At 38.0% G+C, this 13,281-nt stretch overlaps 1 protein-coding gene across 1 annotated transcript in view; it reads left to right on the top strand.

The window, feature by feature from the left end:
* Positions 1-12,299, top strand: part of RBL15 (RHOMBOID-like protein 15) — a 330,258-nt gene extending 317,959 nt beyond the window's left edge. Inside the window, 2 exon segments of the mRNA XM_089378613.1 lie at positions 11,565-11,636; positions 11,794-12,299. Of these exon segments, the coding sequence (XP_089234739.1) occupies positions 11,565-11,636; positions 11,794-11,799 (78 nt within the window). The 3' untranslated portion in view covers positions 11,800-12,299.
* The last annotated feature ends 982 nt before the right edge of the window (positions 12,300-13,281 follow it).

Below are 13,281 nucleotides of genomic sequence, written 5' to 3'. Positions count from 1 at the left end.
CAAAGTTTGTTGTATTTCTCGGCTAGTTCTTCCACTGGTGGTGGGAGGTTCCATATATTCCTATTCCTATACCTACTGTGAAACTCCTGGCTCCTCTTCTCTTGAGGAGATGCTAGTACTGGTTACCGTGCTTGAACCAGATACTTGTCTTCCTGCTAGATTTGATCCCCGTTGCTAGACTAGAGGAGCATCCTCATCTTGTTCTTCAAATGGCATCTCACGAGATTTCCCGAAGGTTCTATCTTCCATGAACTTCGCATCCCTCCTTACTACAATTTTTCTGCTGCTTGAAATGTAGATACGATATGCCTTTGAAGTCTCGTTGTAACCTACTAGATACCCAACTTCGGCAGTCTGCTCTAACTTGCTCTGCTTCTCTTCTGGAATATGGCAATAAGCTACACTTATGAATATCCTGAAGTGACTTACTTCTGGATTCTTTCCCGTGAAAACTTCCTTTGGTGTCTTCTTTCCTAAGGCCCTGTGAGGAGTCTTGTTTTGAATGCGTACAACCGTGCTGTGTGCTTCTATCCATAAAAACTTGGGTAGATTTTGATCATATAACATCACCTTTGCTGCTCCAACAATAGTTATGTTCTTTCTTTCTGTGACTCCATTCTGCTCTGGATTATAGGTGGTTGTCCATTCTCATTGGATCCCTTCTCTTGCACAAAAATCAGTGAAGTTCTTATCCATGTATTCTCCGTCATTGTCTGAGCGCAATATCTTGATCTTCCTTCCTGTTAGGTTTTCCACTAGAGCCTTGAACTCTTTAAACCGATCAAAGACCTCATCTTTGGTTCTCAAAAAATAGATCCAAGTTTTCCTGGAATGGTCATCTATGAAGGTAACAAGATACTCAGCGCCATTGATGGCCCTTGTAGACATCGAACCACAAATGTCTGAGTGTATTAACCCTAATTCATTCTTAGCTCTACTGTTGCTTCTGGATTATGCTGCTTTGGCATACTTACCTAGCACGCAGCCTCTGCATGTATCATCTTGCTTGGTAATAAGCACTGGAACCCCTATAATAGTTTCCTTGAGCATCCGTAATGCCCCATGATGTAAGTGTCCCATCCTCCTATGCCACAACTCATTTAATTCTTTTTCTCCATCAACATTATTGCTTATTAGTGCCATAGGAGACTCGAGTTGCAACTTGTATAATCTGTTGCTTCGAGTTCCAATCGGGGCTCTATTTTTCCACTTTGGATGCTTGACATATACTCTATTACCAATGAAGTATACATTATATCCCTTATCTTGTGATTAAGAGACAGAAATCAAATTCATTCCCATACTTGGCACATGCAGTACATTCGTGGCCCGAAGACTATGTCCTGCTACTGTCTGGAATATAACGGTTCCTTTTCCTACTAGGGTGTGCTTCATCCTGTTACCCATTGTGATTTGAAAGTTCATCTGTTCCTCCTGATAGCTCGAGAAATATGCTTGTTCTCCAGTCATATGAGCTAAAGCCCCGCTATTAATGGATCAGTCCTCGACTGATGCAAAACTTGATAAGCAAGCAAGCTCCTCTTTTGGCCTGGAAGCTAATTCAGAAATATTCTGATCCCTACTGTTCTCCATGCCTTTTTCTTTGCTTCTATCTTGCCTGAACCTTGCTCCAATACCATGTGAAAATTTGCTGAAATAATTGATTTATTTCTCCTACTTATCTATGATAAGTTATTTACCAATAGTTTAGTAAATACCAAAATAAATTCAGTTGTAGACTTCATAAACTAGAACTAAAACTTAAAAGGAAAGAGAAAGATTAGCATATGAACAATCACATTGACACACTTATTTTTGGACAATCGTCCCCTGAAAAAACCAATTTTGGAAAACCGGTGCAACAGATCTGAGAATTCTTATTATTGGCAGTAAATATTTGAATACAATTTGGATGCCCTAGAGAAAAATGGCAATCCACTCTAAGAAGATCATTGAGAATTCTCTCACACTGATTCTGAAGATTTTGCTTTGTTCCCAGCCCACTGTTCAGTCCCTGTGTGAGCCTATGCAGGCTCTGCGTGATTTCTGCGTGGAGGCTCCCTTTGACTACGTCAACCTGGACTGCTGCTGAGAAATCGAGATTTCTCCTGCCGATCAACTATTGCGGTTCTCGACACTGAATTCTTCTCATCCCCAACACTTCTGCGTCAACCTCCTCCAGATTCTCCGCTGTCCGTCTACAACAATCTCCTTCAGCCACTGCATTGTCCCTTCACGGACCAGCGCTGGCTCTATTATCCTTTTCCGTGTATTCACTGGAACTGGAAATCACTTTCTTCCAGTACTACCTCTGATCCTCACTACTTGATCACTGGTTCAAATTCCTTAATAAACTCTGCCCTAGGAAAATCGAACTGATTGATCAACTCTTGTGTGTCTTTAGGTGAACCCCAAGCCTCCATCTTATAATTTTCCTGTTGAGTTTTCAACGACTGAGATTAAGTTTCTAATCAACGACTAAGATTAAAACATGACTTGATCCGCCTTCTAGATCATTCTCACCCATATTTTGATTAATACCCATTAATATTTTAATTTCCTTAAGTTTAGACTTAGGAACTCCATTAAAAATATTAATTATTTTAACAAAATACAATCCCGGTGGAATTTCACCAAACGGTTTTTGGGTTCTTTAGAACTCATGTGCCTTAGCCTCTCCACCAATTTTCAAGGCTAGAGCACTTCCGATGCTACCAAAAACTAACACCAAGAAGAAGTTCGAACAAAGACTTCATGATATTAAAGGAAGAAGATTAAGCAGCTGGAGGACCCAGGAAGAAGAAGTCGCTGATGAATGGACAAGTCCCTAGCTACGAGGGAGTTATAACAAGTTCCCAATTACAAAGGAACTTGGACAAGCACCTTGTCAGAGGATACTTGGGCATGTCTTCCTCAATTGAGAGGGAGTGATAGACACAACATTCTTGTCTTCAGTGTTCACTTGGGAAGAAAGAATGGGAGGAGTAGGTAATCATCAGGTATCTGATACTCTTTGAGGATGTGTAGGGCATCCAAGACAAGAGTAGGCAAGAGGACCGATATTATTTGAGGGTTGAGAACTCAAGATAAGAATAGTCCTAGAAGGTCATACTCAGTGAACATGTGGGTGGGTATGTACCTTGAGAGACAATGACTAAGGCGTGTATAAGTCATTGGTTTCACCAACATTGTGCTCTGATCTATTGAGAGATAGAGCTGCCAGTCAAGGCCTTGTTGTGGAAAACAATGTTGGTTATTATGATGCTATAACAAATGGATTGTAAATCTGGTTTCTCTTATGTGAATTCTTCAAGATTGAAACATAGCCAAACACCTTGCAATGTTGTATGAATACCTCCCTATTTAAGAGGGAGTGTTGAAGGAAATGTAACTAGGTTCGGTCTTCATAAATGTAATTTTGACATTTGTATTTATTCAAGGAAAGAGAAATTATTTTTATATTATTTGTCATTAAGTTTCTTGCTCATTGAAATAGGTCTAGCACATGTTAAGTGCTACAGGTGAGTCAAGGAGTCAAAATAAAATGATTGAAGACTTTAAGGGCATGTTACTCCATGTATGTGTTTGTATAAAAGTCAAAGAATAACCCTACAAGCAAAGTCAAGCCTCCTCCAAAGCAAAGACACCTCCAAAGAAGAAATCCAAACTGTAGATAGAAATTCGGCCTAAAGGAGGGACAATCCTCTATATATAGAGGCTGTCCACTCCTCCAAAGATAATGTAATCCACCTTTGAAATCAACGAAGAAAAGGTCTGAGTAAAGGATGATCAAGTGACAAGAAAGGGATCCTCTAGTGCAATGTACAAGGTGAAGTCTAGGCCGAAGTTAAGAGGATTGTTTTCTAGGGTAGAAAACAAATCATAGTCACATAACTTAGTTGGTTGGGCAATCTAAGTAGGCCTATAAGGCCCCTCACTCAAGCATAGAAGGAACTCTCTCAATCGAAGAAGGAAGAAGTCAACATCACAAGGAAAACAGTGACACGTGCGAAGGTAAAGATGTTGTCTTTGCTGTCATAACAACCCTCCCATTAAAGTCATACAAGTTCGTTGGTTGGTGAAGAGAAGAAAGGGATCATCATAAGGAACGAGTCACATCAAAGGTACCTCTTCTAGAGCAAATGCAACAAGGTTTACCAAGAGTTGAAAGAAGAACGAAGTGCTGGAAGGAGGAGGACAAAGTGCCAGGGAATGAAGTGTTTAAAGAAGGAAGTGTCGGGGAACAAAGTGCAGAAAGGAGAAAGGACTTGACTTGTGCTTGGAGGATATTCTTGTTAGGGATCCCAGATTTGGCATTAATCAATAAGAAGCTTCAATAAGATAATCTTACTAAAGGGTTTTCCTCTCAAGAGAAGAGAGATTTTGGCCTTGGCAGAGAGCCAACAAGAAAAGATTAATAATGAGAAGATATCCGTTTGATGAAGTACACACACATGCATTAATAATAAGAAGAAGAAGATTAAGCTAACGAGAAAAGTAAAAAGACTACACAAATTATTATCAAGTCAAGAAGAATCATACTACACCTGATTGCCCTAGATTCTTCAACACCTTTCTCATCTAGCTTGCGAAGCCTAGACCCTCTTTTGTGGTTAACACGGTGACCTTGCAGTCGTCAGAGCCACAATCTCTGAAGTGTCAGTCGCATCGGGTGGTTAGAAATCCAGGGGAGGTATTGTTAGTATAGATTTTACTATCTTCCCTTGGGTTTCTCTCTTACAACCTACACTAGAAGCTAGCTTCAAAATAGTTGAGAGGAGGGATTCACCTAAGTTGGCATCTAAATTTAAAATAAACCAAGATTCTACATTTCACTTGGATTTTTAGGTGTTGCATTTCATATAGGATAGTGGAGCATCCTAAAGCAACAATTGTTCATCGGTGGCTTGGTAGATAATTCACTTAAAGCAAGCATTTTGAGTCCATTAAGGCATTGGTCTTTCAAGGCAATGTAATCAAATCATCAAACTTGCTAATTTAACCAAGTTGTTGGGCCATTCAGTTGTGTCTCCCAGACTTGTCGATTGCCGACGAGTCTTACATCTTCACATTTCATAGGGACTAGCCCCCATAGTCTGTTGTAGGGAGACAACTAGAATGAAGAGGGCGAGGATCAAAGTGACAACCCCCGTCCTGGGCGTTGTCACACCTTGTCTGTACAATTTGGGCGACAATAAGACACATCAACTTTGAAAACCTTGTCAAAATCGGTAAAAAGGAAGCTGTGAGAGAAATGCCACAGATTTCAAAACCAACCAGCACCTCGTGTAAACATTGCAGGCATGGAAAATAAACAAGAGTTGAATTCAAGACCAAGGAACACTCCACGTCAAAACCATTATAGTTGGTACACACTCTTCTATGTGGACCAATGAAGACCAAGGGACTAAATGGTGAACAATACTTCATGCTAATGATTGATGATTATACCAGGATGACAACAATCAGTTTTTTGAAGAAGTCTGAAGCATTTGAATGTTTCAGAATCTACAAGGAAATGGTTGAAAATGAAACTGATTTGAAAATCAAATGTTTGAGATCGGATAATGGAGGTGAGTTCACATCCAAAGAATTTCAACACTTTTGTGAGGAACATGGCATAAAAAGGCAATTTTCAACAGCTAGGACACCTCAACAAAATGGGGTTGTCGAAAGGAAAAATAGAATTGTGGAAGAGATGGCTAGAACGATGCTGAATGATTCAAAATTGGACAACAAATTTTGGGTTTAGGTAGTAGATACAACAATGTACATTTTGAATAGAGGATTGCTTAGAAGCAACTGTGATAAGACTTTGTATGAACTATGGAAGGGAAGACCAACAAATATCAAACATTTCAGAGTCTTTGGAAGCAAATGCTACATTAAAAGGGAAGACCAAAAGACTGGAAAATTTGACTCTCGGGTAGATGAAGGCATTTTTGTTGGTTACTCACACAAAAGTAAAGCATACAAATGTTATAATCAAAGACTCAACTGAATAGTTGAAAGCATCAATGTAACATTTGATGAAGTTCGTGGACCAAAGGCTGAACAAGGAAGCTCATCCTCAAGTGAACCAAAAACAAAAGAAGCAAAACCAGAAAAGGTCAAAGAGGAAGTCCCAGAGGAAGAACAATCAAATGAAGAAACAACTGCTAACCAGGAGGAGACAAGAAATAATCAGCAGACACCTTCCAAGACTCCCAAGAAATGGTATCAAAAGAACCATCCTTTAGACCAAATCATTGGGGACATTAATGAAGGCATATGAACCAGAAGAAATCGATAGATACGCATGCCAGAGCAAGCACATCTTACACTCTTAGCCACATATGAGCCTAGCAACTTTGAAGAAGCTAGTCATGATGAACATTGGATAACAACTATGAATGAAGAATTGGATCAAATTGAAAAGAATGATACTTGGGAATTGGTTCCACGACCAAAGGATAAAAATGTCATTGGCACAAAATGGGTTTTCAGGAACAAGCTGAATGAGGATGGACAAGTTACTAGGAACAAGGCAAGATTGGTCTATAAAGGATATGCACAGGTTGAGGGAATAAACTTCGAAGAAACATTTGCTCTCGTCACTAGAATGGAAGCCATCAGGATGTTCTTCGACTATGCTTGTTGAAGAAGAATCAAGGTGTATCAGATGGATGTAAAGTCAAATTTCCTGAATGGAGAATTGGAAGAAGTCTACATAGAACAACTTGAGGGTTTTTGCTCACTGACAAGAAGGATTATGTTTGCAGGTTGAAGAAAGCTTTTATGGTCTCAAAAAAGCTCTTAGATCTTAGTATGCATGTGTAGACAAGTACTTGCAAAAACAAGGTTTCAAAAGAGGAAATGCCGACAACAACCTTTATGTGAAGGTTGAACAAGAGAGTTTGACCATCATTGATGTATATGTGGATGACATCATCTTTGGCAATGATAACGATATGTTAACAAAGAAGTTTGCATTAGATATGTAGAGTGAGTTTGAGATGTCATTGCTTGGTGAATTGACTTATTTCTTGGGACTTCTGATATCTCAGGAAGACAACGGCATATTCATCAATCAAACCAAGTATATTAAAGAAATGTTGAAAAGGTTTTAGATGGAAGACTACAAACAGATTAGCACCCTAATGGTGACTGGTTGCAAGTTGAGCATGGATGATATGTCCAAGGATGTAGAACAAAGAATGTATAGATCTATGATTGGTAGTCTATCGTATATGACAACTTCTAGGCTAGATGTGATGCAGGCAATTAGACAGCTAGCACGTTTTCAAGCAACACCAAAAGAATCTCATGTTGCAGTAAAGAGAATTTTTTGATATCTCAAGGGAACAACAGATTTTGGCCTATGGTATCCAAAAGGGAATGATTTAACCATCACAACTTATACAGATGCAGATTGGGCAGGCAATGTTGATGATCGTAAAAGCACCAGTGGAGCAACCTTCTACCTAGGTGGTTGTCTTGTGTCATGGTTGAGTAAGAAGCAGTCTTTAGTCTCCTTATCCATAGCGAAAGCAGAATACATAGCAACAACAACATGTTGTAATCAGGTCCTCTGGATGAAACAAACGTTGTAGGATATTCAGGTGAAGTTTGATGAGCTCATTCAGATGTTCTGTGACCACACTATTGCCATAAGCATTTCCAAGAATCCTCTCATGCATTAAAAAACAAAACACATTCCTATCAAGGATCACGTTGTTCAAGAAAAAGTTGCGGAGAAGAGCATAAAGGTGGAATATATTGGGACAAAGGAGCAAATAGTTGACATCTTCACCAAACCCTTATCGCGAGAAACTTTTGAGTATCTTCGGCAAAAGCTTGGGATTCTTCTAGGTTCACACTGATATCCATTCCATCTAGCCATGCAGTCAGGGGGAGTAGAGGCAAGTTATAGGTACATAGCAACAGACAACTTGTCAAGAGGAGTCACCCTCTGCCATTGATGTCAAAGGGGGAGAGAAATCAGGCAGGAAGATCAGAGGCATGGAGTCAGGGGGAGCAGTGATCACAGGGGGAGTACGTGTGTTGCCATTAATAAAAAAGGGGGAGATTGTTGAAATGTGGTTGTCATTGATGCCAACCCAAGCAACACCAGAAGATGCCCCTCCATTGTTGACCAAAATGACCTAGCAAATTATAGCTTTTCGAGTCCAGATCATCTTTGTTGGATTCTCCTCGTTGAGCTAATTCTAGTGGTATGTGGCACACCACTAGAACCCTCATGGTTTGAGAGATATCCTTATTTGAAGATAAGGTCCCCAAGTTGTGGGCAAAAACCCCAAAAGGTTGATGATGTGGCAAATCTTCCTTGGCCAAGACAAATGCTCATGTCATAAGGTTCCTCACCAATAGTGTTTCTTGTGGCAAAAGGTTGATTATGAACAATTGTTTTTAAAAATCAAGGGCATGTGAAGGTTTTGGGTCAAAAAGGCAATTGCATTTCAAAATTCAAAAAACCCTCAAAGGGGTTCTTCCCTCCAATATCTTTAATCTCCCCCTCCAATATCTTTAATCTCCCTTTAAACTTATATATATATATATATATATAGATATATATCTATATTTATATATTGTTTTTTAACTTGTATAAGAAATTTATAACTCTTTAGTGATATGATAATATATTTCTCTTCATAATCCTTATATGATATTGAATAACCTTTTTATGATAAATATTAAATATAATAAGTAATATTATATTATTAAATATAATAATATTATATCTAATAATATATCTTATATCAAGTATAATATTAGTGACCCTTATTAATAAAATTTCTACTCTTTTGTACTTGAAATGTAATATTCCCACAAATAACCACCTATGGAGATTCTTGAGTTGTGACTTTTGAGATTATAATTTCATACGATTTTATGGGTGGGTCGTATGGTATCTGCACAACAGCGAACGATAATTTAACAAGTGGAGGCAGTGGTACCAAATCTGTATGCAAATGAGAGGGTTGCGGGGTGTGGTTGTTGACGCTGCGAATGCTTGCAGCCTAGTGGCGATAACAACAATTTTCTTCAATTGTGTATGCACTGGCGGGAACACTAGCCGCTGCTACAGTTCGGTGGTGGTGCGTAGTTTACCGATAGCCTGTAGGTTAGATCAACAATGGTGGTTGCTGTCGGGGTGGCTAGTCAACTATCACTATGTGGTCTGTGGATGCGTATCAAGGTAATTTTTTAATTTTTTTGGTTTTGTTTTTAACTTTTTTATTTTTAAATTTGTTTTTTATTAAATATATATATATAGATTGCCAAAGGCTTGACAATGAATCCCGCAAAATGGAGAAGCTCCAAACTTTGTGTAGTGAAACACTTCAATTATGACGACAACAAAGTTGATGAAGGGTTGATCGCCAAAGGCTAGATCAGACTAGCTCTGTGCAGTGGTTGAGTGACAAGAGGATCGAACAACTCTGATACCAATGTTATGAACAAAGTTCATATACATAGCAGAAGACTCAAAAGATCTGAAATATGTAAATATCCATTATAGGACAAGTGGTATATTTATATGTAAGTGTATAGAGGTATGAGATGATGAAATTGTTACAAATGTGGGCCTATTTATATATTTAGGCAGGTGCCCTTTATGAATGGTCATGTCCTTAGGGACATGCCTCTTCATTAACTAATTATTACTTAATTAATCATTATTATATATATATATATATATATATATATATATATAACATGCATAAATAACTTATAATGAAGAATTGTTAAAAGAACCTCCTACCTAACCATGCACAAAAACCATTAAAATGTAGCTTCCATAATTGCTAATGTCAGAAACTGAACAAATGCAAAGAATAATACCAACAAAAGTACAGGAGGGCTCTGAAGCTCCTAGGGTGGGCCCAGCCCAAGGATGCTCAGAGTTGTCAAAGGAGAACCAAGCTAAGAGCTGGAATAAAACTACAAATTTATTCTTACATTACAAGATTGCAAAACTTGTTTGAGAATACAAAAAACCTAATCTTGCTTTCTGCTTCTTCATTCCTTCTCTATCTCCTATTGGGCTAACTTGAGTCTCTTATTTATACATAAAGTGGGGAGCAGCCTCCTTGAGAGGAGGGCTGCATTTCCCTCAAAAAAGTTCTAAGAAAGGAGATTTTGTCCCTGGTCCAACTCTCAGCAATAGGAGGGGCATTAAATGCCCTGAGCCAGTTGAGTTCATGTCTTCTTGCTACAGGGAACAGGTCCCTAAAATCTATGTAGTGCTGGATCTCTTGGAATCTGCTCAATATCTCTTAAATCCTGCACAATAAGCATGTTAATGCATATAAAATATGAAAGCCACATTGAACTCTTATAGGAACCCATTAAGTTAGGAAAATATACTAGTGCAAGAGGTGGGTTCAAACATAGTTTAAACTTTTATGTGCTTAGGAGTGGATTGATGGGCCTTATAATTTACCTATTTTGGACGCACATCACCAGTTAAACATTATAGTATTATACCACACTCCCCATGATAAGGTTATCAAACCTATCGCATGCATGGCCATAAAATTTTATAGCAATCTGGCAAGATTTCTAAAGTATTTACATGCTCCCAAGTAATGCAGAGTAAATTCATCCATGTGCTACTATGCTGTAGGTCAGATTCTAATATTGATTGTGGCACAGCAACTGGGAAAATTCACCAGAAAGCATACATTATAACTTTGTTCCAGGCTGTGAGAACCAGACATGCCAGTGATGATGCTTCAACTGTTGTTCTTGATAATACCAATGGATTAATTGTAGACAGGTCAGAGGAACAAGCAGTCACTGTATAGCCTCATTCATCATTGTCAACTGAAGAAAACAGCCAAATTATAGTCTTGTTCGCAATTTAGTCTAAGCTAATTCCAGAATTTACACCCTAATGTTGTTTGTTCGTGTATCTGATAACTGTATTTCTTAGGTTTCTGTGTTGTGCGTGTAATGCATTTATGTTTTAGTATACGTTTTTTAATGCTTTTGTTTCAGTTGCATACCTTAGTTGTATTTTTACTGGCATATATCTTTGAAACATTGATGCTTCATCTTTGACGTGAATACAAGGGGAAAACATGGTTTGTTCCGGGCTGTGAGTACCAGACATGACAGTGATGATGCTTCAAGTTTTGTTCTTAACAATACCAATGGATTAAATGTAGACAGGTCATTGCGAAAAAGCAGTCACTGTATAGCCTCATTCATCAATTGTCAACTGAAGCAAGCAGCCAATTTATGGTCTTATTCATAATTAGTCTAAGTTAATTCCAGAATTTACCTTGGAATGCTGTTTGTTTGGGTATCTCATAACTGTATTTCTTAGGTTACTGTGTTGTGTGTATAATGCATCTATGTTTTAGTATACATTTTTCTATACTTTGTTTCAGTTGCATACCTTGGTCGTATTTTTACTGGCATAAATCTTTGAAACATTGATGCTTCATCTTTGACTTGAATCCAAGGGAAAATAATGGTTTGATTATTCATGTAGGTTCACATTAATTTTTTATAATGATTAGTTTTGGCTCTCATCAACTGTCCATTTTTTGCAGGCTAAGGCAGAAGTTGCACTAGCTGCAGCAAATGGAGATTTAGCTCTTGCTGTTGAACTTCTGAGCAGTCAGGTATCAACTGAGTGGTTACTGGTCACAGTTTGTTTTGTGGGTGCTATATTAGTGCTTTTTGTTGTGTTTAAGAATTTGAAATTTTTTGGTTGCTCATGAATTACGATATGGAGATAAGTATGCATATATTCTGATGCTTGATTTGTCACTCCTGCAGGAATAACAGCGTTCTAAATTTTGCTTTAAATTAGCATGGAAGTTCGCAACATGTTAAAATGAGGATAAAGTTCTCCAATCCTGAAGCGGAAATGTGCATTACACATGGTTCCAATGTAAATAAATGCAGTATTTTTTGTCTTGTTTCTTCCAAGTTCCCGGTTCGCCTGCCAACGGATTTTAATTGAGTGCTTTCTCCATGTCAAGAGCAAGTCTTAATGAGAATTAAAATGTTCCAATACTGGATGAAGCTCATTCAGGGCCTTCTGTTATAGTTGGCTTGTTTCTTTGTTTTCATCAGACCATACTATTTAAGAGGTTCTACCCCTAAGAACTTGGGAAAAAAATCAGAGTGGCTGAATTTAATTTGAATTCAATCCAAATTATACTACAACAAACAACAGAATTGATACTGTATGCCATTCTGAATTATGCCCTGTACTTAGATGAGAGAAATTTAACTTTTTATCATAATAGATAACCTTGCCAAGATTTGTTAATGCTTAACTGTTGCTTTATTTGAGTCTCAGCTGAGCGTTTTGTGTTTAAAAGATGAGAATGCGCTCTAGGATGTTCTGTTGTCTCAGCAATTCATATCCTTTGTTAACCAAGTGTTTCATATTTCTTATACATCGGTGGACAATATTTTCCATTGATTGTCTCTTCCAGGTTCGTGAGCATGTTTTAAACTCATAGTGACATAGGAGGAAGAGCGTGAACATCTTTAGTTCTGTTATTGTTTTTGAAAGTGCATATCCATCCCGATTATCATTTTTGCTATAAGCATATATCAAATAATTAGTGTGGGACTTTAACTTCACTTTTGCATTTCTTTGTTTTTTCTGTAACCTAGATTTTAATAGATGCGGGTAATAATGTCCCCTTCTCCATTCTGACATGTCAGAAGTCTGGATGATTGTGTTTTCCATAGCGACTGGTGCTGCCATAGTTGTTATTTTCAGAATAATCAAATACAATTGTTGTTATTAGTAAAGCAGGCTATTCTTTGAGCAGAGTTTTATTGTTGTCATGGAAATTTCTTCTCAAACTAAAATTTTGCAGGGTGATAATTTAAACCTGTTTTTTACAGTGATACAGAAAAATAAGATCGTGTTCCTCTACAGTGGAAGCCTTCATGATTTGCGAAAGTGGTGGTTCTAGTTATTTAAAACACAGAATATATGTTTTCCTTTGAGCTAAGATGGACTTCTATTCGAATCAAGTATGAACTCTTGCACAGAAATCTTGTAGATGTCACTCTGCCCGAAATGATGCCTACGTGGGACAATGGAAGAATAGAAGAAGCCTGCATTGCAAAAAGGATAGATCGGTTTATTGTACATGTCAGCGTTATTGATAAAATGGGCATGCCATTCTCGTCCATTGAGAATGTATACATATCCGACCATAGGCCGATTTCTCTCAGCTGGAGGGAAAAGGGGTTTAGAAAGGGCTACCCATTTAAATTCAACAGATTATGCTTAGAGGA

Source organism: Pinus tabuliformis, chromosome J (genome assembly GCF_031772625.1).
Source record: "Pinus tabuliformis cultivar Carrire ecotype Pingquan chromosome J, CPIR1, whole genome shotgun sequence".
Lineage (NCBI taxonomy): Eukaryota > Viridiplantae > Streptophyta > Pinopsida > Pinales > Pinaceae > Pinus > Pinus tabuliformis.
Note: the sequence above shows the minus strand (reverse complement) of the source record. Positions and strands in the feature narration are given on the sequence as shown.